Source organism: Dasypus novemcinctus, chromosome 4 (genome assembly GCF_030445035.2).
Source record: "Dasypus novemcinctus isolate mDasNov1 chromosome 4, mDasNov1.1.hap2, whole genome shotgun sequence".
NCBI classification, from domain to species: domain Eukaryota; kingdom Metazoa; phylum Chordata; class Mammalia; order Cingulata; family Dasypodidae; genus Dasypus; species Dasypus novemcinctus.
This window is the reverse complement of record NC_080676.1, coordinates 103,420,013-103,446,369: the sequence shown is the minus strand read 5'-3', so window position 1 is coordinate 103,446,369 and position 26,357 is coordinate 103,420,013. Positions and strand designations below refer to the sequence as shown.

The following is a 26,357-nucleotide window of genomic DNA, read 5'->3' as shown; positions in this document are numbered from 1 at the left end:
CTAAATCCAGATCCCTGTATGTCCCCAAGGTTTGGAGTTATTGCTATAGTTGGTTGTTGAGGTTTTTTTGAGGGTGTGTATGTTTGGGGAAGGGGGATGGTCACTTTGGCAGCATAGATAAAGACCTAGGGACAATTAGCCAAACACATTAAACTATTGGGCCATCTCTGCTCTATGTATCAGCACTGACTGACTTGGGGGAAATACTAAAAGTGTTCTCAAGATTTTTTGAGCTCCTAAAAGGTAAGGCCAGATCTACTGAGTCTTTGCATCCTCATGCTGACACACAATAAGAGCTTAAGTACTCAGGTAGTTTTGAGTGTGCTAGTGACCCAAACTTGTCCATGATTCAGAACTACTGTTGTTAGGAAGGGCAAATGACCATGAATGAGTATGTAAAGAAAGAAATAATGTTTCCTTCTATGTGATGGAGAAAGAGGAGTTATTTAATTATAATAATTTTGTTTCAATAGTGCTCCTGGCTCAAGTTTTCATGATATAATGTAATGAGTACACTGTACTGGAGGTCCAATGCCTGACCTCAGGCAAGCCACTAAAATTTCTTAACATCAGTTTCCTCATTGGTAAAATAGGATAATAAAATCATTTTTATTGGTGCTATATTAATTATTATTAGTCACTCTAAGTATCATTTATTTAAGAACTAATGGCAATCTTCCTTTCACTATCTGGAACGTGTTTAAGACTTAACTCTAGATATTTTTTTCATTTAAAAATTTATTGAAGTATATCACTTAATATATAAACAATAAATGTATAGTGAAAGTTGTGAACTTATAAAGCAAGCACGCATAAAATCATACAGTGCTCTCATACCTCACCCTACCACCAATACCTTACATTGTTGTGAAACATTTTTAACAAATGATAAAAGTGCATCCTCAGGATATTAGTACTAATCAAAGTTTCTTACATTTGGTGTATTTTCCCCCAAACCACGTTATCGTTATTATTATTATATTTATATCATCCATACATGAAGATACATAAACAATTAGTGTATAGTAAAAGTTGTGAACTTACAAAGCAAACATGCACAACATCATACAGGGGTCCATACATCAACCCCCACCAACACCTTACATTGTTGTGAGACATTTGTTACAATTTATGAAAGAATGTCATCAAAATCTTACTAGTAACTATAGTCCTTATCTTACATTTGGTGTATTTTTCCCCCAACCCGTCCTATTATTATTTTTTAAATATATTTTTATGTCAGAAGTTGTAAATTTACAAAACAGTCATGTATATGTGCAGAATTCCCATACAACACCCCTCTATCGACACACTACCCTGTGGTGGAATATTTGTTACAGATTGTGAAATAATATCATCAGATTATTACCAGGTCCATGATGTACATTTGGCACACTTTTTCCATACTCCCTCATTATCAGTGAAGTACATCTTTGGCATAGATGCATGAATATTACATTATTACTGTTAACCACAGCCCCTAGGTCACTCCAGTTATACTTTTCCCATGCTTCTCCACATTCCCACCACCCTGCAGTAATGAGGTACATCTGTTCTAGCTCACAGAGGACATCCTTGCATCTGTACCATCACCCATAATTCTCATCCACCTCTGGGTTTACTGTGCTATGCAGTCCCTAGATTACTCTCTAGCTTTCTGTCAATTATCATTTACATCCCTAGACCACCGTTTCCGGCCACATTCCCATTTATAACCCAGCTGTTATTCACTATAATGTGTTATCATCAACTGTATACATTTCCACACTTTTAAGTAAAAATAATTAAAATCTCTACATACATTAAGCATCAGTAGTCCATTTCATCCCTCCTCTTATCTCCTTTAAGAGTCCACCACCTACCACCAGGTCTTTAAGATGTTTTCCTACATTTTCTTTTAGAAGCTTTATGGTTCTTGCTTTTGTATTTAGCTTTGTGATCCATTTGAGTTTATTTTTGTATAAGGTGTGAGAGAAGGGTCCTCTTTCCTTCTTTTGGCTATGGATATCCAGTTTTCTCAGCATCATTTGTTGAATGGACTGTTCTGCTCAAGCTGGGTGGGTTTGAAAGGCTTGTCAAAAATCACTTGACCATACATATGAGGCTTTGTTTCTGAACCATCTGTTCAGTTCCATTGGTCTATGTATCTGTTTTTATGCCAGTACCATGCTGTTTTTTACCACTGTAGCTAGGTAATATGATTTAAAGTTCAGAAATGAGAGTCTTCCAACTTCGCTTTTCCTTTTTAAGATGTTTCTGGTTATTCAGGACTCCTTACCCTTCCAGATTTGATAATCATGTTTTCCATTTATTTTTAAATGCTGGAGGAATTTTTATTGGGATTGCATTGGATCTGTATATCAATTTGAATAGAATTGACATCTTAATGAGATATATCTTCCAATTCGTGACCTTGGAATGTTCTTCTAATTTTTTAGGTCTTTTTACATTTCTCTTGACAATGAGCTGAATTTTTTTAATACAAGTGCTTTACGTCATTGATTAAGTTTTTTCCTGAATATTTGGGTTTTATCTGTCATATATTATTTTCACCACTCTTTTGACACTTTTAGTTACTTTTATTGATATAATCTTCATTTCTAGTCTCTCTTCCAGGCTTCTCTCTCCTGTCTTTTCTTTTCAGGTGGTCGCACACCCTTTAGTATTTCCTGCAAAGCCGAACTCTTGGTTACAAACTCTCAGTTTCTGTTTATCTGTGAATATTCTAAGACAATCTTGCTGGATATAAGATTCTTGGCTGGAAGTTTTTCTCTTGCAGTATCTTGTATATATCATACCGCTGTCTTCTTGCCTCCATGGTTTCTGATGAGAAATGGGCACTTAATCTTACTGGGTGTCCCTTAATATGTGATGCATTGCTTTTCTCTTGCTGCTCTCAGAATTCTCTCTTTGTCTTTGGCATTTGCCATTCTGATTAGTATGTATCATATTCCTTCTGCCCCTTTTCCCTTCTCTTCTCCTTCTGGGACACCCATGACACATATGTTTGCACGTCTCTTGCTGTTATTAATTCCCTGAGATCTTGTTCAGTTGTTTCCTATTCTTTTCTTCATATATTCTTTTGTATGTTTGCTTTCAGAGGCCATTTCTTCAAGCTAAACAATCCATTTTTCTGCTTCCTCAAATCTATTATAGGAGTCCAGTGTATTTTTTTTATTTCATTTATTGCACCTTTCATGCCCGTAAGATCTGCTATTTTTCTTTGTATGCTTTCAAATTCTTTGTGCTCATCCAATGTCTTCTTAATATCCTGAATCTCTTTAGCCATCTCAGTGAATTTATTAAGGAGATTTGCTTGAACATCTATAATTAGCCATCTCAACTCCTTTTTGTCACCTGGAGGCTTATTTTATTCCTTTAACTGGGCCATAGCTTCCTGTTTCTTGGTGTGAATTGCAATTTTCTGTTGGTGTCTTGGTGTCTGGCTTACTAGAGTATTTATTCTGGATGTAGGTTTTCTCTTTAGTTTAGGGTGTCCTGCCCTTTCTCCCTTGGTGGTTGCACAGCAGGAGCCAAGGATGTAGTTGGTGCTATAATTTGTGAAGGCTCAAGCTGCCCTCATTGTCCCAGGGAGCAATGAAGCTTCTCACTACTTTCTCCTTTGCCAGGAGTCAGGACAGAGCCTCAACCCTGTGTAATAATCCAAGTCATGCAGGCCTAGACTGTAGTTGCCCAGAGAGACTGATGAAGCTTCATGCCCTTTTCTCCCCTGCCTGGGGCAGGAATGGAGCTGCAGGTGTGGGCAGCAATCTATGCCATGCGGGTACAAAATTACTTCAGTTGCCCCAGTACACTTCTGACTATTCAGTCTGTGTCAGCTGAATGTACCTTCATTTACCTGAAGAGGCTTGTGCAGAGTCCTGGGTGAAAGATACCAGTCCCTACATTCACTGTGATTTTTGATCAGCCCAGCTTCCCTTTATATTGGGGCAGAGTCAGAATGGTGGCTACCTGCCTTTTTCTGACTAGGACAGGTTCAAACTTTAGCTGTTTTTAGGGTTATACTTTAGCCTACCAAATTTACTATCAGGAGCTGAAGTTGGTGCCCAACAATCTCTTCCTCCCCCATTTTGAGGAAAGGGAGCTTTCAATTCCTGGCCAGCTCCTGAGGTGACTTGTACCGCCAGCGGAGGATGGGTACCAGCCTCTGTGGCATAGAGCGCTCCCCTCACAGTATTCTCTGCAGTTGGGCAGTCTCCTTCCATTCTTTCAAGGATGTTGCAGTATGCTCTCCTAGTCTCCTGGGGCCCACAAACAGGTGCTTTAAATAGCTCTGGGTGATTACTAACTGCCCTGTAGCAAGAGCTGACTCTAGGAGCTCCTTACTCTACTGCCATCTTGCTGGTTGACCAAATATCACCTTTTTTGAGGGAAAAGTAGACCCAGCAAAGACCAGAAGCTAGGATACTGCATTTCTAATTTCCCAATGAAACCCTAGGATTTTCCAGAATTCACGAAAGGAGGGTTGATTAATTTGGGCAGAGCTTTTAAAAATATATGTTGTGTTGTTTGGGAGGTTAATAGGGTACTATAGTGTCATATTTTTAACAGGAATTCTCTTTTTTATTTACTAATCAATTTATATCTCACTTCCAAAGTACATGCTGTACAGAAGAATAAAATAAACAGTTGTAGGAATCAGGGTGGTTGGAATATAAAGCCAGAGATAGGTGCAGGAACCAGTAATATATGCTATTTGGTCCTTTATGATTGTTAGAAGTAGATCACAAGTTTAGCTAAGCTTCCAAGGGGCCCAAGTAAAAAGGATAATCTAATTTTCATCACCCAAATTCACCCTATGGAATCAATTTATTAAGGGCATCATGGGCAGTGTTAAGGAATAAATAGTTTTTGTTTACTACCTTCTTAAGTGTCAGAAACTTACACTGCTATAGAGCTTGGGGAAAAGGTATATCTCTGATAAATTGTGTGAAGTGCTCATTATGAAATGTAAAATATCTTAAAATTTATTTTAACCATGTTTGTTTTTTTAAGATTTCTTTTTTATTTATTTCTCTCCCCTTCCCCTGCCTTCCCCTGCCTTCCCCTGCCTTCCCCCCTCCCCTCCCCCCCCCCCCCAGTTGTCTGCTCTCTGTGTCCATTCACTGCGTGTTCTGTGCCCACTTGTATTCTTGTCAGCGGCATTGGGAATCTGTGTCTTGTTTTGTTGTGTCACCTTGCTGCGTCAGCTCTCTGTGTGTGCAGCGCCATTGCTGGGCAGGCTGCACTTTTTTTGCACTGGACGGCTCTCCTTACGGGGCACACTCCTTGCATGTGGAGCTCCCCTATGTGGGGGATACCCCTGCATGGCACAGCACTCCTTGCATGCATCAGCACAGCACATAGGCCAGCTCATCACATGGGTCAGGAGGCCCTTGGACCTCCCACGTGGTAGGCAGATGCCTTATCCGTTGGGCCAAATGGGCTTCCCTTAACCATATTTTAATGGTTATGGACAAATCCAAATTAGATCTCAGACATTTTCATGGCTGTTTTCTTTAGAGAAGTACCTTTAAATTCCTCCAAGTCTTGTTAAATTATCTCCTTTGACCCTGGAAGATGAACTCTGTGAGACAAGTTCTTGGAGCACAGGAGTGACTTCTTATGGATAAAAGTCTTCAGGATCAGAATTTGCTCCAAAGGCAGCTCTGTAATACCCTCTACCAACCTTCTTGTTTTGGCATGTTTTTGGCAATAAGATCCCTTCTTGCAAACCATCCTTTTATCCACCCTCTCTATATAAAACATACATAAGTGATATTGTATTAGTGTAAATTATTTTTAAATTACCACATAAATAGCTACTTAATATAAACACAATTGTTAAAACCAGTGAAACCATTTTCATAAATCAGAAATTTGAATGGATGACAATTATTCTCTGTCAGCCAATCCCAACATCTTATTTTGGACCACATTCTGTTTTGTTACAATTTTTTAAAAACTCATTCTGATACCTCAGTATATACTGTGGAATTAAACTGATCCAGATGTGTGAAAGAGGAATAGTAAACAATTTTATTTAAAATTGAATAACTAATAAAAACGAAGTGCTCTGTTTCTAAAAAATACATTTATTATATATCTATATTATAGATGTATAATTTAATATACACTTATATAGTATATTTGTTAATATGCTTATAATATATACATTTTATTATGAATTTATAGTAAATATAAAATATATCAAACAAAAAGCATACAAATCTTACAAATATGCCTTGAATTGATTTCTGATATGATATTATCATGACATACATGTTGACACTTTTTCCTTAGGCCCCCAATAAGCATAATTTGTGGTCTGATTGTTCAGCTCTCACAGAACTGACCAGGAACCCATGAAAAGCCCTTGAAACCAACAAATGCATTCAAGCTTTTCTTGACATGTTAACTGAGTGTGGCACACGTGTTCTGTCGTTGTGTTCTCCCTTGGAGTTTAATGAGCAGGCATACATAAGCCAGAAATCAACTAAAGGACTGGGCAGAGCAATACCCTTTGTAATGGCACATTTATGAGAGATTTGTTTACATGCACCAAGATAGCAGGGGGAGCTTTTGGTCCAAGCTGGATGGTGTGTGTATGTATGTGTTTGTGTGTGTGTGTGTGTGTGTGTATGTGTGTTTTGGCACAAGTAAATGAGTTTTGTTGTTTCCAGTGTGCTAAAATTTGGCTTGTAACATATTTGCATATAAATTTTGTTTCTTAGCAGTGTTTTCAGAATATACAGTAGAGTGTATGTGTATTTTTTCTTTTTAATGCAATTCAAATAAAATGTAGTATAGCAAAGTACCTCTGAAGAAAACCTATGAACTAGAACCTAGTACACTCAGTTGGAGGATGGTTGTTTTGGCATCATTTGTGTTCTTATACCAACTGTATTAACTGAAACTCTAGGGGAGAATTCTGAAGCCTCTCTGCTTTCTCCCTAGTCTTAATTTTTGTTTTAAATATCCCCCCACCCCCTCCAGCAGATGGCTCCCTCATTCCCCCCATATGGGCTCCCTTGCTTTTCTGCTCTTTGACTGCTTGTCTTCTTTAGGAGGAACAGAACCCGGGACCTCCACATGGGAGACAGGTGCCCAATTACTTGAGCCACATCCATTCCCCTCTTCCTAGTCTTAGAAGTTTCAGAGTGGTATGTGAAAGGAAGTCTGAGATGTGAAGGCACAGAACTAATGTGCCTTCATTGTACCAGTGTACAATGTAATGCAATGGATAAATACTGCAATGTTTCTTTCTACAAACAAATTAAATAATAATATTTTTAAATTTACAAAGGCAAAATAGAAGGTATCCCCTTAGAGGATACCTTCAATCATGTAATCCTGTTGTTTGAATGTATATTTTATAAGGAAAGCTTTCTTCATATGGCATGAGACAGTCTTTTACTTCCCTAGTGGGTTTTTCTTTGTTTTTCTTTTTTTCTTTTTTGGTGGTTTTTTGGGTTTTTAAAAAATTAACAATAAAAGCTTTCATATAGAAATCCAGATCTGGATTTTCTTGAAAACTCAGATTTGGCAACCTTGAACCCACATTACTGCAGCTGACTGTTGCTGCAGAGCAGCTGTCCCTTTAAACAGAGCACATACTCTCCTTTGCGCTATGGTCCAGTCTAGCCCACTTCACTCATGTAGATTACCTGCTTGGGCAGTGTTGGCATTTGAGCTGTCCACCTCTTGTCCAAAGTTTAGGAATTCAGCCTTAATGTTCTTGCTGGTGTGGTTCAGAGAAACTTACTGAACACACTGAGACAAAGCAGATCACTTGTTTCCCTTCCCTCTGGTTTGCATTCTCTTTTGGCAAATTTCCACCATTACTCCCAAGTTCAGGGGTACGTGCACACCTTCAATTATAGTGCTTCTGGATCCCATAGCCTTCCCCCACTTCCCTCACCCTATCTGGTGTTGCACTTGAATTCACATGTAAGAACTGAGGTTCAGTCTTATATAGCTATTAAGTTTGAATTTCAATGGATCACAACACAGACCCTTCCAGAAACTTATGGTCACCCTCTCAGAGCCTGCAGGGCCTTTTTTTGGCCCTCCTTGCTGATCATCTCTTCTTTCATGCTCCAACCTTTACCCTTTGGCCCACATTATTTTGACTTCAGGTCAGAATTCTCATGCTGGAAGTCTCCTGCCTTAGACTCTTGCCAGTGTCCTCTTGGTCTTGCCCTTCAGGACATCTCTGGGCAACCCCCATCCAAGATTCAGGGTCTCCCAGTCCTCCCTCTTTGTTCTCATCATTTTCTACTTATATCGTTAGGGCTTCAGTGGAGAGCTATCATATTAAGCACTGACCTCAGGATCTTGAACAACACCTCTCTATCTTTCCTCAGAATCTTTGATATCACTCAAATGCCCTCTTAACTGATGGTGCTGAGGATAATAATCTATCCAACCCTTGGAAAATCATGCTCACTGAGTGATCCATGTGCCAAATACTCTTCTTGGGAATTCACAGGACATGTTATGTTAAAGCAGTCCCCATGTGATACTAGAAAAACTCTAATTTCTCCTACCTTAAATATTTTTAAATATAGTCAATTCTTGTTATTTGCAGCAGTTATGCTCTGTAAAGTTGCCAAAAATACTAAATTAGAGCAAATGCTGAACCATTGATCCTGGAGGAAACACAGAGTTAGGTTCCTGTGAGTCGCTGGTCACATTTTTGCCAACTGATCAACACATGCCTTGTTTTCTCTGTATTTCTGTTTAAAGACATGTTATTTTATATATATTGTTGATTCATTAATATTGAACTCATGGCCAACAGCACTATAACTCATGCCTGAACAAATCTTATCTAAAACACATATTTTGTCTGTAAAGCACAGTTCAGCCTTCTTGCACTTAGGAACTCTAGATAGATAGCACATCAGCACTATACTTAGAGGCCATTTTAAGCAGCAAAATCCCCAACAAAAGAAAGATATGAAAACAAAACATGATATTAAATATAAACTACAGAAAGAACAATTACTTATATTATGAGAGTTGAAAAAAAGAAGGCAGAGCATCACCTCATGTTAACTTCAGCTGAGCTTGTGCTCATTAAGCAACTCAAATTTTCTCCACTCTCACGTCTTCATGAATAATCACAAAAGCGATGTGGGTATGGATTTAATCTCTTCCTTTCCCTATTCTTCAGTTCTTGAATACTTATAAGAAAAAGGAAGCTCTTGTAATTCTCCTAATAATTGAGAAAAAAGAGTTAGAAGTATAACTCAAGGAAATTCTAGCCTTAATATTTCAGAATGTGCACATTCTTGCATATTTTATTTTAAATTATTTTACCTTTCTACAATATGATGGATGTTAGGTTTTTCATGACTACCTCCAAGGATTTCAAAGATTTTCTGTACAGTATCCTAATTTTCTGATAGAAAAGATTGTGTCCTAAGTGACACTCATGTGCAGAGCCCTGATTGAGGCTTAGGCATTTGAGGAAATAGCTCATGATCTGGTCAAGGATATAAAATAGCGATATAAGAAGATTCATGTGGGTATAATGTAGGTGCCAGATATGTTTTAGGTCATAAATACCAACTGTGATGACTTCCAGGAGGGAAGAATCAGTGTGACTAGGAAGAATTCAGGGTAGACCAAAACCTTAACCTGGGGCTGGAAGAAAGGGAAACATGGGGAGTAGAGAAGAAAGTTATTTATATATATTGTATAATAGAAAATTGTTAGTGTACCAAGAATTATTACTGGCTGAGAGTGTGGTAAGACCCTGGCTAAGAACTAAATCTGACTCTCAACTTTGGGATTTCCCCATGGCATTTCCAGCTGATGAACTGACAAATCCCTGATACATCCTTCCATAAATATTCTTAACTATTTCAGACCTCACATCTACTTTTACAATTTTTGTGGGGGTCTTTTTAGAAACTTTTATTTTATAACCTAAAAAATACCTATTTTAAACAAAAGTAATTCAATCTTTTTAAAAATCAGAGGGAGCCATTGTGGCTCAGTGGTTGAGTGCCAGCTTCCCACATATGAGGTCCAGAGTTCAATCCCCAGCCCCAGTACTTCATAAATAAGTAATAAATAAATAAATCATCAGAGTTACTAAATATGTAGTAGCTGGTGATTCAAATATAACGAAAACCCATTATCTATTTCAGTTCAGCTGAATAGAGATATCATTCTGATATCTTAACGTATAGGTGAGAAGTGCTTCTAGTCTGGTATATATGGTCGCAACTAACAAGTATTTCATAGTAAAATTAACAAAGATTAACACAGCTAAAGTTAAGGTCATAAGCAGCAATAAACAGTGAAATGTCTCCTTGCTCCAGACAATTAAAAGATGGCAGCTCCAGACCATTGGGGAAAAAATCATAATGGACAAGTGATTTGTGCCACAATTTCCAGGTAACCCTGTAAGAGATGACTGAATGGCTCAGGGTCACAAATTGTAATGGAAAGTTCTGGAACTGGAGTCAGGGAAACTCTGGTACTGGCAGAGCAATTATTTAGCTGTATAATCTTTGTGTATCACGTGGCTTCTCTGCTCTTCCAGTAGACTAGATAAACTCTAAAAACCCTTCCAGTTCTATTTTGCTGTGATTTACCTTCTCCAAGTGAGTATCCAGTCTTTCTACAGTAAACCAATAATACAATGAGATGTTACTTTAAGAAAAGATGATGTGATCTCTAGTTCTGAGCTACTAGTCCAGCTTTGGGCATATCCGTTCCAGACACTCAATTACATCATCAGGGAAAAAGGCCAATAAAAGCCCAGACTTCTCAGGCTGTAGAATCTGCTTATATATTGGAGTGGACAGAGTAGCTGCAGTTTCTCCAAACTCTGAAATGTTTCATGTTCTTGGGTTTTACTAAAATGTATTTTGTGTTCTGCATCTTGTTAAAGTTCTCATGATATATCCTGGTAAGAGTCTGCTGGCCTCCTGTGAGCAGGGAACATGCCTTTGGTTATCTGTTACTACTTAGTTCAGTTGGTTAAAATCCAAGGTTGTGGGATCAGGCCCCATATGGGTCAGTTGACTTCATGCCGAACAGTTCCTGCTTGCCCGGCTATTTCATAAATGCATGCATTTGATCACAGAGATTGTAAGTGTTGAACATGGCTGGCTTAGCATAACCTATCCCTGCTACTGGAAAAATCACTCGGTGCCCATGTTCTTCTGTCAGCAACCACTGATGTCATCTTTGTTTAGAATTACCAACTATGAGCACAATACCAGGCCAACTTTTATGTACTAATCAAAGATCCTGATAACCTTTCACACAATTGACCACCTAAATCTTTCTGCCTTTTGAGAGACGCTGATAAAAATAGCTATTGTATACTGACTCTCTGCAAGGCATTATGCTGAGTGTTCTGCTTGCATTCCCTTATACAGTCCTCTAAATAATTCCATATAGTATGTACTATTATTATTCTCCTTTTCCAGGTGAGGAAACGGTGCCTAGAGAAGGTTATGTGACTTTCCTGGGGTCTCACACCCAATTCACTGGTAAAGCCAGGACTCAGATTCAAATCTACCTGACACCTGAGCCCATGCTGTTAATTCACTACTACTTCACTGCCTTTCTTAGGGTACTCCACAGTACCTGAACAGAGTTTGGGGCTTTAGAAACTGTGATACAAGCCCTTAATTATACTGAAAATTTGCACAATCAGATACTTACAACTAGGTATGAGTTTCAAGTTGTAATTTCTTAAAATGAAAAATGAGTTCATCTCTGCAGCCAGACAGAGAAAACTTGACAAATAGTCCAGTGAGGGCAATATCTGTGCTTGGATGCTTCTACAAGATTCTCACTAGTGCCCTCCTCTTTGACCCAGCAGCTCTAGACATTCACATCCCAAATCTAAAGCTTTGCCCAGCTTTGGTTCCTCAAACTTCCAGTCAAACACCTACTGCCATAGTGGACAAGTTGAAAAGTCTCTTTCCACTTCTCTTCTCTTCTCTGAATTCCCCAACACTGCATCACCAAGTCATTTCATTTTATACTTTCAAACCCGGAGGGCATCAACAGAACAGTGAGGCCAGTTTTTCTTGGCTGTTTAGCTCAGCCATAAAATTACAGAGGCTTTCTATAGAAGGGGAAGCCATAAAAACCTCTTCTGTTAGAACATTGAGTTAAGCCATTCCTTCTCTGGAGCCACTGTTTCATCTGTTAAGTTTAACTCAGTGTTTGGTCACTGAGGGATGTGTTTAATATTCTGGGACTCTGTTCTTCCTGGCCTTCTGAATTTCACGCACATATGAGTGGAAGTGGGCAGCTTGGATGGCACTGAGAAGGGATTTGGTGCAAGTTCAGGAAAAGTCCTTGGTAACATGCATCTCTTAACATGTTTTTCTTTTGAGATGTTGTAGATAGATATAAAATGAAGGCTGCCTTATGGGTAATTTTTGTTTTACCTAGCCAGCAGTACAAAGTAAGGTTAAATATTTTGTGGTTTTCTTTTTAAAAAGGACAGACTGACTCACTTCACTATTGTAAAGTATACTTGGTGTTGAAGACCCTCCTTAGCTAACCTAGGTTGTTTCTGTTGTTCAGCTTCTGAGAAGCTATCATTTTAAAAATTAAATAACTGTTTTAATTTTCTCTTTTTCCTTAAAGGGCTTTAACTGTTGGACACTTCAAGAGAGTGGATCATCCATTTCACACCCTTCTTGAGGCTTCTCTCATGTGTCCTTACCCATGGCCTCCTTTCATCCTCAATCCATCACTTCTTTCATCTGCTTCTTCCATTCTTCCTTTTCTCCCATTCATTCAGGAAATATTTTTCAGTAACTGTTATGTCAAATAATAATGTGCTAGGCGCTGAGGAGATCAGGAGATGAAGACAAATCCCCGGTCCTCCAAGGACTTAGGGTGTAGGTCAAAGGTCACAAGTGTAAAAGACTGCAGGCAGGAGCCAGGAAAGTCTGTGAGCGGGAAGGGGCCAGGCACAGGACAGAGGAGTGATTGGGACTGTGCCGAAGTGGAAAGGATACACCCTTCAGAAGGGGCCAGTTATTACGCAGCTCCAGCTGATTGGAACCATCCTGGAATGCTGGCCCAGCATTGTCAGAGCTTCCAATTTTTTGAGAGAAGTAAGAAATCCAGATTTTTTGGTATGATGTCTCTTGATTTTTAAAAAATGCTGGCAAGTAATTCACATTCTTCAAAAACATTGTGTGGGCCAAGCAAAACATGTGTGTGGGACTTAATTCAACACTTGGGCCTCCAGTTTGGGGACTTCTGGTCTGGTCAGTGAGGTAAATCACACATTTTTTAAATCATTAATTTAAAATACGGCCAATATGACTGAGAAACGTAATGAGTGACACTGACAATTCCTGCGAGAGGGGTTCTTAGAAAGGAAAAGAAGGAACTGGGGGGATGGGAGGAAGAGGGCTCCAGATGCTTGTGTCCTCACATGTGTGGGACATGTTAGGGGATCTGAGGGAACTGACTCTCTGGCCAAGGAGTATGTTAGGAAAGGCAGTAGAGACCCACCAGGGTAATGTGATGGGTAGACTCAAATGCCAGACTGAAGAGCTGGAGCTTTAATTTAATGTCTTGGGGAGCCACTGAGGATTTGTTGATCTGCTATTTTAGAAAATAAAATCTTTTGGTGGGTTAAAGGGGTGAAAGTAGCATGTAAGGAGAAACCATTAGGAGACTCTTGCCAAGTGCTTTCCCCTGTTTCCCACTTACTTCCTCTTCCACCCCATTACACCCACAGCCAAAAACTGTCTTCCTAATACACTTCTAAGAGAGGAAGCTTCCCTGGCCCAGCAAGGTAACTGTACAATGTGCCAATGCCCTAACTAGGAACAGGAAAATGAAATCAGACAGAATTAGAAAAGCACTCCAACCAAGAAACAAAACAAAACAAAACCAAAAAACCTTAGCCACCTCTCCCTGTGAACAAAAAACACTGTTTTAAAAAGAAGTAGGGCACTTCTTCGAGTCATACAGATCTGTTTAATGACTGAATCCTCTGTGGTTCTTAAATGGGGAGGAGGAAGGTGGCAGAACCACATTCTCACGGGGTACACAAGGTGGTGAGGAACTCTCAGCATCAGCCATGCTCAGAAACCACACACTGTGCCCTTCCATGTATTAGTTATACTTTCTCTCTTAAGTAGCCAGTAAATGAGCACAATGAAAATGGCCTTTCTTTTCAATCAAAGCAGAAAGTCAGTAAAAAGGAAATTTTTAGATATTTGAATATATACCAATCTTCAAAAAAAAACTCAAGTAGCAAAAAGGAGCTGTCCTTCCAATGTATACAGCATGTGCATGTGAGATAACGACTCCAGTTGCATATCAGGGAACTGATACCACCTCTGGATGTTGGAATCAGCCAATCTAAGATGGGACCTAAGCATGTGATTTCTGAACATTGCCACATATGTTTGAGGACCCTACATAATTTTGCTTAGAGATCAGAACTTTAGTGTTTGGCTGCTGTAGGCATTCTTGGTTATTCCAGACCTGATCATGCAGGGTGTTCATCTTCCAGGTTCTTGTTTTAGTTATTCTTCCTTTTCCTACCCACATTTTGATCATTTATTTCTTATTAGTACCTCCACCAGAGAATGAAAAGATAAAGGGAAAGAAGCTGGAAATTTTTTAAAAATTGCTTTACCTCATAATAAGAGTAAGAGTAATAATTACAATACCAAACACAACAGCTAATATTTCTTGAGCCCTTATTATATTCCAGTCACTGTTCTAAGTGTTTTACCTATATTAATTCATTTCATCCTTACCAACCTGATGAGGTAGGTCCCATTTTTCTCCCCCATTTTTAGGTGAGAAAACTGAAGCACAGGCACATAATGTATATACCTAAGGGCTCACATATAGGAAGTAACACAGGCAGGCTTCAAACCCAAGAAGAGTGACTCCAGAGCCTTCACTTTTAACCACCATTCTATACTGCCTCTCAAATAATACTTAGAGATTTAGAATTGTCCACTATTTGTGATAATCCTGTCTTGTTTTAGCACAAAAGATTTAATACCTTTTAAGTCTCAGCATCTGTTGCTTCTCGATTTGTCGTTTGTGCTATGGTCTGCATTGCTGCCAGGCCTTCACAGAGTCAGGCATACCCAGCTTCTCAAAGCTTCAATATGCTACATTCTCTTTCAAGAGATTTATGTGTTGGCACATGCATGGCCATGACAGCTATATAACCCCTTCTGCCTGTCTTTTGACATTGATTCTAAGCAGCATCCTGATTTCAAAAATCTCAAAACTGAAAAAAATTTAAAAACTATGTATCTGAGGCTTGAGGAAATCCAGCCTTCTTCCAGGCTGGTATGTGATTGTGAAATAACTTTGTCCTGGTTCCTCTGTATTCACCCTACTCCCACTCTGGTTCAAGTCTCATCACTTCTAGCCTGAATTACTGTCACAACTGGTCTCCAATTTTTAATTGTTTGGACAAACTGGACATCATGAGACCAATACAACTGAAATAAATAAGCTTCCTTTTGACTCAAAAAGACTAAGATTCTAGGAGTTCTCAAGGCATCCTGAGATGTAATTTGGAGGCAATTGCTGCCAAAGCCGAAAGAAACTGAAGCTGGATTAAATTTTTTTTGTCGTCCTTTTACCTCCTAGTACCCTGTTTTCCTTACTGCTAAACTGCCCATGCCCTCACCCACTGCTATTTGACACTCTAAATCCTGCTTACTGCAGAACTCTTATCTCAGCTTATTCCCAGATAACCCCTTCTATTTCTTCTCCTTTTTCCTGTCTCCCCAGTTAATTCTTAAAAAAAAATTAAAATTGGATCCCCCCCCCTCAATGTAATAATGATTTCAGGCAACTGAGGGAAAAAATGATCTGAATAGCTTTACTGTACTTCATGGAAAAATGGCCTTAGTGTTCTCTTGGAGAATTTGTGTTAAAAAAAAAAAAAGAAGAAGAAGAACCTCATAGCCCAAATTTAAAAACTCTTGAGTGTCTACTACACTCTAAACAATTAGCAATTAGTGTGCAATGTTTGGCAGTCTTAAAGTAATTTTAAGGATTATTCTAATTGGGTGGCTTGGCTTTTCATTAAAAAAAAAAAACTGATTAGCTAGTCTTTTCCAGTTTATAAGGTCACAAGAAAAGAGATCAACCTAGATAAAACTGTATCAAAACTCTAGACTTCTAGGCACAGAGAAAAACTGGTTTTCAAAAGCATCTAATTTCTTCTCTCTTTAAAGAGAGCACCAATAAAGAGAAAAACTGATTTGTTCCATTATTTGAAATATAGTTAAGAAACTTAATTGTTAAAATCTCTCCACATTTCCCCCAAAGACCAAAACGTATAAATACTGTCAACCAAATTCTTTAACAACATTGATGTTAATACTGAATGCTCACCCTTAGGTTGGAAAAGATGCTTCTAAGCCTCTTCCCAAATCTCAACTTACGGAACCCTCTGGAAGCAGGTAAAAGAACCCTCATTTTGTTTTTGTCATTGTCTCTGATTTCAAAGATTCCAAAAGAATGGAGAATTTGGAATTAAGTTTGAGGACTCCTATAAACTTAAAAGGTTCTCTTTCCTTCCAGGGATACTAGATTGTCTTCTGAGAATGCATTTGGAATCGGAATCAGGTAATTGGGAAAGCGGAAGATGTATCAAAGTAAACATTTCATGAGCTTCTGCTTTGCAGTTTAATTTACTGCAAACTAGACGAAACTTCTGAATATTCCCTGTGTATCTTACAGCACAAATTTGTCACCAGTTCTACAGTCCTAATGTCTCTCTTTTTCCAGCAGACCTCCCTGCCTTTTAAAAAAAAAAGAAGAAAAACCATTAAAGTTACTCATCAGCTGTGGGGCTGGTGTGTTGCTTGCCAGCACCATGCTGGATTAAGTGTGCTGTATGACTTATTGGCTTAATTTATGGCATAAGCTGGTTTTCATACTTTCTGTTGTAACAATACAGCCCAGTTTCAAATGCAGAGAACTTAGTTAAAGACCCTTTGGCTCTCTAGGAGAATAGAAGGCCCTGGAGTGGAGAAAGGGAGACTGTGACAGAAGACTTGAAAAATGCTTACAGTCCTCATGGAACTTGTGATTTCCATTTATTGATTTTCTTTAGCCTCAGATTCACTGAGGGCATGTTGACAAATCCTACTCATGCAAAGGAATGCTTCTAATCAGTTTGGTGTTGCCATCTACTACATAAGACTGGTTTTTCAAACAACTAGTCATTGAAAAGAATCTGCAGTTGGATTCTTGGATTCACACACAGTAGATAAATTGGTAGAGGGCAAAGATTTGAGCAAAAAAGAAACCAAAATAAACAAACAATATGTATTCTAGTTGCTGTCTATGTAATACATATCTCTCTACCAATATATGTTTTATGTGTGTGTGTATAGCAAAACACTGCTAGGCATTATGTATGTTATAAGGAACAAGGCACAGTTCCTTCTCTAAGGTTTCATTCTACTAGGGCTGAAAACCATGAACCCAAATGACTACAACATAAAACAGAACACAGTAAGTAGTAAAGTCAAGATATACACAAAACAATCTTTTTGGTGTGATGTTTTAGTATGGATTGTTGCTCTAGTGCCACACAAAGTGTCATCTGAGAACTGGCTGAATAAGCACCAGAAATGCAGATTCTCAGGCCCCACCCCAGACCTAATAAGTCTAAATCTCTGGGGGTGGGACCCAGCATTCTGTGTTTTAATAAGCATTTATGCTTTAACAAAATCTCCAAATAATTCTTATGCCCACCAAAGTTTGACAACCATTGCTCCAAATCACATTTCCTAGACCACTTCGATCTTCAAGATAGACGTTATTGTCTAACTCACAGGCAAGGAAATTAATTAAAAAATTAATTAATTTTGCCAAATGTCATACTGCTTAAATTATGGCAGTTTGGATTCAATCTCAGTTCTCTTGAATCACATGAAGTCAATACTCTTCCCTTCTCCCACTCAATACCCTCCTCCTAGATATTATTTTCAATCATATAAGCCATTTTCCTTAACATTTCTTCTGGGGTTTTCTGCTCTTCCTCTTCTTTCTGCCTAACTAAAAATGTTCTCACTGGAATCATTTTACCACTGCCACAGTGCCCCATAGCTGACTGGCACATTGTGATACTGAGATGCAGATAACAGTTTGGTTTGTTTTCCTTGCTGTTTCATCTTCAGGTGGTCAATTACTGATAACCAAGTTCTGAAACCTAACCAATGCACCAGCATGTTAGTGGGTGTTCTCATTTCAGGTAGGGATGAAGATGAATTCAATGTAATCAATGAATGTTAGTGACCAGTTACCATTTACCTAGTACACTGCACAATACTGTAAGGCAGTGGTGCACAAAGGTGGTACCTGGGCTTGAGATCTAGCAAATTATTGGACCCTACTTCTAGATCACTTGGCATCTAGCAAATTATCAGACCCCACCCCAAACGCTGAATCGGAAACTCTGGGGGTGCAGCCCAGCAATCTGTGTTTTTAAAATTCTACAGATTATTCTAATGCATGACAGTGTTTTGAGACCCATTTCTATAAGGGCTGTGAGAAGTTAGAGGCACATTCTTTACTCTTAAAGAGATTATAATCATTTTGCTTTGCTATCTTGTTAATGGCTAAATTCAGGTTGAAGATTTCTGACAGCTAAGAACTGACAGGGGTATCATGACTTCACTTCATTGTGTCTGCAACATTCAAAAATGCCTCCTGTAGCTTTTTATGGGTGTTTTTTCCCCCCTTGCTTTTTTAATGAAAGTCAATCACTCGTTTATAAAACCACTTACAGAAATTTCAGTATGTTTCAGATGGCAATTACACTTTTTTTTCTCTCCAGGGGTCTGAATTGCAAAGAATTCTTATAGAACTGAATTGTTTTGTTTATGTAGACAGTCATTTGCCATGTGGTGGTGAGCTTGAAAACAGACTAAATAAATGGTTTGGATGGTGATGTCATGGATAGTGGAGATTAAAGCAAGGATAATGTGGAGGACTGTGCTTCTTAAACAACCCAGGGGCCAGACTAACTCCTGAAATCCTGGGTCACAGTTTCATGATTTTATGTGGCTATATCTATAGCCAGTCATTCCTTATCTTCTCTAAGGATATTCCATTTAAAGAGGAGTCTGTGTTTGTCAGATTCATAAAGACACCTGAAAAAGGTGTGTTGCATACAGATTTCCAGCTCATGTGTGCTTTGGATGTAGAAAAGCCAGGATAAACTCTGATTGGGTTACCTGCCACCAACCTGGGGTACCAGTCATGTAAAACACATGAGTTGTGCATTTTAGCAGCTTTGCCTACATTTTCAAAACATTTAGGGGAGTGATTATAGCTCAGTAGTTGGGTGCCTGCTTCCCATGTATGAGGCCTGGGTTCAATCCCCAGTACCTCCTAAAAAATTTTTTTAGTGAATTAGGGAAATTTTAAACCAAGTCCACTTTCTCAGTGGCCACAATGGACTCTTAGTCCCCTAAGATCCTTAATCAGACTGAATTATTCTGACGCTTTCTGTCTCCTCTTGCTCTTTCTTGGCATCTTCACTAGTTATTTGGGGCTCTCCTGTGGAACAAGTAAGAATACAGAGAATGTAAAACTCATACCTTAACTATTAACTTGTAATCTGGGGAGGGTTTTATGTGTAAGGAAGGTGAAGGCTTTGGAGTATCTGCTAAATCCCTGTGTCTGATTGATCCCATTCCCTTTGTTATACATGACTGAATAGTGTTTTGAAAGTGAAGTTACTTCACCTAAAATGCTGTCAGATCATCTGAAATTGCAGATATTATATTCAAACATAGGTTTGCTTAATGGCCGATATGAGCCCTCATGGGGAAAAACACGTTAGTTTTCACAAGTTTATCTAGGCTATCCAAGTTTCAGTAATATACTGGTTGTACTAGTATATGATTAATATCTAAATATTAATAGCTTAAAAACGAATACTTTAAAATACAGTTCCTGTATTCTCTGCCAAAACCTTGAGCCATGTGAGCTGTCATTTCAAAGAGGTTTTTAAGGATGGCTACTCAGGAGCCCTTTAGATATACTACAGTAGAGCAGCAAAGTATAGAAGCGCAATAAACAGATACAATCAAAACTACCCCCACACCCTACAATTCATTCATTCCCTTGTTCTACTCCATATCCCCAGAGACCCAAGGCATCTCCAAAGACCCTTTCAATGCCCCACACAATTCAATTTAAAACTCTTGGGGATCCTAGAATGAGGATAAGTTCTGAAGTCAAACAGACCTAGGATCTACCACTAATGGTGGGAATTCAGGAATAACCATTTGGTTAAATTGCAGAGGATTATGTGGAACCTTTGTAAAAACCCAAGGCAGTGAGGGTATTACACATTTAATCAAATAAATACTATTTCTTTCGTGCTCTTGCACACTGCTGTTAGGAATGTAAATTGCCTTTAAAGCATTTTAAACATCATATATCATAAGCCTGAAATGGATGGTTAGATGGATGGGTGGATGGATAGATAGATAGATAGACAGACAGACAGACAGACAGACAGACAGATGAAGATGTATTGTCTTTTGACCCAGCAATTTTATTTTAAGGCTTTTAACCAGAGAAATCATAAGAGAAATGGGCAGAGATTTAGCTTCTTGGCTTTTTCTCACTCTATTGTTTATAATATTGAAAACTTAGAAGCACCTAGCAGGTCTGAAACTCTGTAGGCACTGAACGAATAATGTTTCACTCCCACTCACCCTGGAACCCCCATCTACTGCCATTCCCACTCTCATCCCACCCCAGAGTAACCATTAAGAAAACCGAGCCTAAAAATGTTAAATAACTTGCACAAAATCAAGCAACCAAGGAAAATATTAGGGTTTTCAGCTTTTTAAAGAATTTTGTGCCAGTCAATGCTCACCTCTTTTTCATTGAAATCAAGACTAGCTTGCCAATTGAGTGACTCTCTCCCACACCAGAGGTCCCAGGATCTGTTCCTGGTGCCTCCTAAAGAGAAAGACTAGAAAAAAAGACAAGCAGACTCAGAATAGCACGCCGTGAATGGACACAGAGAGCAGACAGCAAGTGCAAACAACAAGGGGCAGGCGCGGGGCAGGGGGAGGACAAAAAAAAGACTGGCTTGTGTTCCCCGTCCTCAGTTCTGAAATCCAAGTCCTCAACTGACACAAAGCTATTTAGAATCTTTAAACCATTTAGTGTGACTACTCATATATTTCTCTGTAGGAATATTTATGTTTGGTGAGTGGATGTTGCCCAAGAACCCACTGGAAGTGTCATATAATACATAATATAAGCATCATTTTACCGTTCTAAATTTTGAAAAATTCTGAAACACTTTTAGTTAAGGAGTTTCAGATGAGACATTGTAGACCTAGAGCTTCTTCTCCAGCAAGGAGAAATCAGCATGTCTGTTAAAACATTAAATGAACAGTACTTAGGATGTAGGTGTTGTATTTTATTTTAACATTCCAGGGTTGGAACCTAGTGCTTTTTATGACATTGCATTCTTCTTCAACCACAGGTTTCTCTTAGCTACCCCAGAGTTTGTGTACAGTATTAGAGCCAGATATTAAACATTCTCCTGAAGGGAGTTAATTATGAGAATAGAATTAACTTCTTCAAGAAGAGACATTTAAAATTATTTTTTTTAACTTTTTTAAATTTTTTTCTTTATTAATTTTTTTTAAGTTACATTAAAAAAATACGAGGTTCCCATATACCCCCCACCCCCCCTCACCCCACTCCTCCCACATCAACAACCTCTCTCATCGTTGCAGCACATTCATTGCATTTGGTGAATACATTTTGGAGCACTATTATCTCTTAAAAATAATGAGAAAAACATCCTGCTTTTAAAGGATCTGGCTGTTAAGAAGTGTATGTAGCTAGTTAGCATGCAAAGACCGTATGTTATGTTTTTTATTTTAATACTACTTCCTGTTTGGACATTTCAAACAGGAAATAATGAGGAGGAAATACTCATCACTAAATTGAAGGTGGCTAGGGCAACAATAAAGATAAGTGTGCTAGATGTCTTTTTCTTTCTGAACTTGCCACCATAGAGAGCACTGCTTTTAAGTGTCCTGTGTACAATGGAAAGAGTCAAGACAATTCTTCTTTCTGTGAATTCAAACTGTGTAGCAGTCCAAGAAAGGAAACTTCAGCTTGTTGGTGCCCTCACCCAGAAGGTGGCACTGTGAAATAGAAGGATATCAGTGCAGTGAGCAGCCTTTCTGCTCCACAAACCAATTGTAACCTTAGATTTCTGCACTTAAAGATATGTGCTTTGAAATACTTGAAAGCCTCCTAAGACCCAGTGCCTCCAACAGATTTTTTTTTTTTAAGATTTATTTTTATTTTATTTCTCACCCTACCTCCATTGTCTGCTGTCTGTGTCCATTTGCTGTGTGTTCTTCTGTATCTGTGTATATTCTCATTAGGTGGCTCCAGGAACCCATCCTGGGACCTTCTAGAGTGGGAGAGAGGCAATCATTCTCTTTCACCACCTCAGCTGCCTCAGGTCTGCTCTGTCTCCTATTGTCTATCCCCTGTGTCTCATCTTGCTGCCTCAGCTCTCCTCATGAGCTGGCACTCCTGCGTGAGGCAGCACTCCTGCACAGGGCAGCATTCCTGCGCGGGGCAGCACTCCATGTGGGCCAGCTTGCCACACAGGCCAGCTTGCCTTCACCAGGATGCCCTGGGCATTTAACCCTGGACCTCCTATATTGTAGATGGGAGCCCAGTTGCTTGAGCCACGTCTATTTCCCTCCAACCAATTTTGTTCAGTTTATTTTCAAGTCTGCAAATCTGTGCTTCTTTTAGGTTCAACAATGTCAAGCACTCAAATGGTGGGTTTCTAGCATTAGCAAAATCTCAGCAGTCCTTTAAAAAGGGGTAATTCTGTTTCCGCACCTAGGTATTAGAGTGTCTCTTTTCTTTCTGTTTGTGGGGAAATCCACACTCTCCTCTTTCAGGTATAGGCCTTCTTCCACCTTCTGCTTGGGAAAGGATTCATTAATTACCCAAATGAATTACCTAATTTGTGCTACAGCCTTAATTGATACTGCCAGCTCAGCAGCTACTCAGCTCCAGGATAGCAAATAGTTAAGAGGAATGGAAGAAATAGCTTAGTGTAAAACACTTCTTCTTCTCTGATCGTGTTTTTTGGAGTTCTGATACGGCAGCCTGTTGTATCACAGTTTAAAGGCTATAGTCTCCAGGGGCACCAGACAGTTTATATTAATAAGAACTTTCACTTTTTTTCACAGATGTTAATAGTTTCCTGGCAAAGCCTTTCAGGAAATGCTGTCATTGTCTAAAGGAACCAATAAAAATACAAGTAACCTGTTTTGTCAGGTTTTTTTTTTCTGCCAGAAAATTCAGAATTGGTGTGGGTAACGGGAGCCAATCCATTTGTGAGGATGTAAGCAGAAATAGTGGATTTGCCATAAAAGAGGAAGCTGATATTTGCCCTGGACAGGAGAAGGCTTTAAAGCTTAAATTAATTCCAGTGTATTTTGGCAAACTTAAAAAAAGAAGTCTGGTTTCGTTAGGGCAATTAAAATCTGTGGGAGATTGTGAGATATTATAATATTTCTAATTTTTTGCCATCTCATTTCAAATAGATCATTCTTAACTCTTTTGATCTTCAAATAGAAAACTCACATATTAAAAATTAATGGCATTTTATTATGTATACACACATGGCATTGCCATAAGACATACCAAGAAGAGGCCATGGTTTTGATAATTATTACCAAATGACTGGCACTAGATGCTCTTTGCTCACCCCTATTATGGCCAGAGCCCAGGTATGAATCACATTAATGTGAGAAACATAGAATGTTGACCTAGAATATTGATTGAGATTAGATTTTCTTTTGGGTGCAATCATTTCTTCTTTACAAATTTTTGGGGAAAGTTGATTACCATATATAGTAAAAGGAAAATGATTGATAAGAGTAAAACTGATAGAGGTGTCTGAAACACAGGTATGAATATTTGGGCTCTTCTTACCCATGAATCAAAAGTATATTTTCATACTAGTACTGATTTTGAATGCTCTCCTTTTTCTTAGGCCTGGATTAGATTTTGCTTTACTCTCCTAATCAGTTTAAGCTTCAACCTATGTACATTGCCAGGTATGTAATTTACAGATTAACCTTGTGCAAGTTTAAGAGAATGCTTGCTGCTAATAAGATGCTACCCCAACCTCATCAAAAGCCACCTATGCGTAAAGACTGCAATATTTGTGTTTCTCTCTGTGTGATTTCCCTTACTAAATTTTCACATATGTACTGCCTTTTTTTTTTTTGCTTTTAAGATGCTCAGTTATGTAGGAAAAATAAAGCAAAGAATTTTTTCATTTAAAAAAGAGAAACTACTCTTTTCATTGAGTGGACTAGCATTTCCTCGTAAATGACCTTTTTTTCCAATTGCTTACAATTGTCTCCTATTTTAGACAACACTATTAAAAAATAGTCCATCATTTATTCCAGAGGAATAATGGGAAAAAAATGGGAAAAAAAAAGGTTTTACCATAACTTTCTCTCACACAGCCCACCTTTTAATTAAGAGGCTTCCTTTGCTAGACAAGTAGCCAGTAAAATGGAGGAACTTGTTGGTTAAGAGGAGAGTTGGGGTATGGACCGTGATCTTCTGTTTGCTGGAAGAGAACTGTCTCTATAGGTGTTTAGTTCCCTGCTAATATTGTCAGCTTCTATCTTGCTACAGCCTGGCCCACTGCTGAGAAAGACAGTCAGAATCAATGCTCTTTCCATACCCTAAGGCTGCCCACGTTTCACAAAATTCACTAAAACTTACATGGGAAAGGGATAGAGGATATTCAGAAAAACTGAAGGGTGCAAGTCTTCCACAGCCCTTGTTCTAATAAGAGCTGAGAGCCATCTGTGATATCCTGGGGCCAGCATGGGATGCTAACTCCTGGAAAGATCTATCTTGGTCCATGTCTCTGGTCCTTCTCTTACCCTGTTCCTACATTGCCTTTCCTGGCCAAGACTGTTTGTTCTTCCCCAATGATTCGTGTCTAGCTTTCCCTCCTAACTTCACCTCTTGCCATCCTCATCTTCCTGCCCTCCTCCCTTTTCCTGTCAGCTGCTGCCAGCTCTTGGTTTCCTCCAGAAGGGAGTCTCTGTGAAAACTTTCAGCCTGGTGAAGGTGATTAAAGTTTCTCAAGGTCCACCCTCACTGGGCATTCTGTTGCATTATTTCCCAAGTGTGAACCAATGAACAGGTGTCCTCAAGAGGGCTTTGAAAGGTCAGCTAAATACATTTTTATAATTTGATATCTTATACCAGTCTGAAATTGAAATATATAGAACTCTTACTACAGAGCTAGCTAGCTCTGGGACCAAACTTCCCTGTGGCAAGCTAATCGTGTTTGATTGCCTTAGGACTGTATTATTACAGATGAGCAAATTGGACTCATCACCCTCTTGAGTCTCACATGAACCATATTTTAGGACAAAGCACTAGGCAATAAGCTCTGAATTCAGAGTACACTGATCTTAGCCACAGCAAATCTCAAATCCTAAAATCTTTCAGCTCTGTCTCTCCAAGCCCAAGGATTATTCAGTCAGACAATTTCTCAATGACAAGCTGCCCCAGTTTGTTCCCTACATTTTGACTTGCATCTTGACTTTCCAAATCCAGGCTCATATTTGATCTTATCTCTAAAATCTCTCCTTTAGAGAGATTGATTTTGACTCAAGCTTGGGACTCAAGTCACAGAATTGCCTCTGGTTGGCTTCTTGGTTCCCTTCTACCTATTGACTCAGAGTTTGGATTGATGCGTATATCTTGAGGTATTTTGTAATGTTGTGGCATCTTTTCTGGTCTCTCATTCCAGGATCTCAAATGTCAATCAACCAACCGTCCAACCCCATCCCACACTCCAGCTGATACAGTTTTCTTTGCAACAATTATGAAATCTTTGTTGCCCTCCACAAACAGGAGATTGCATTAGCTCAGCTGAAATACAGAATTATGTGCTGGAGAGAGGTGGTGAGAACTTATATCACCTGACCCCAATTGATAATTGATCACTGTTGATTTGGGACAAATTGCCAACAAATAGAGGTTCTCAGCTCTAGGAACCCATGAGATACTTTAATCAGAAAAAATAATTCTCTCCTTTCCCTATAAACTACCTGTCCCATTTCCTCTCACTGAAAATTTCACCAAAATGAGTGAATATTGAAGCCACTGTTGATGAAACTGAAGGTAGGGAAAATAATGATGATAGCATATGTTTGAATAGCACTTTTGAAAAATCTTTATGTACATTTACCAATAGTTTAGCCAATTCATGTGAATGTTCATATAAAAGAAACATCATCTAC

General features: G+C 38.8%; 2 protein-coding genes across 7 annotated transcripts in view; one reads left to right on the top strand and one right to left on the bottom strand.

Moving 5' to 3' along the window:
• CMSS1 (cms1 ribosomal small subunit homolog) overlaps positions 1 to 26,357 on the top strand; it is a 417,987-nt gene that overhangs the window by 255,152 nt on the left and 136,478 nt on the right. For 2 of the 6 annotated variants that reach the window (XM_071214865.1, XM_004479216.4), the window contains exons 2-3: positions 16,390 to 16,451; positions 16,573 to 16,617. The exons of 3 other annotated variants lie outside the window; for them this stretch is intronic. In XM_071214865.1, coding sequence (XP_071070966.1) covers positions 16,400 to 16,451; positions 16,573 to 16,617 — 97 coding nt within the window. In that variant the 5' untranslated portion in view covers positions 16,390 to 16,399. The remainder of the gene's footprint in view (positions 1 to 16,389; positions 16,452 to 16,572; positions 16,618 to 26,357) is intronic. One more of the 6 variants, XM_071214867.1, reaches the window with a different exon arrangement.
• The window catches only part of FILIP1L (filamin A interacting protein 1 like), a 319,853-nt gene that overhangs the window by 248,164 nt on the left and 45,332 nt on the right, over positions 1 to 26,357 (bottom strand). The window lies entirely within an intron of this gene.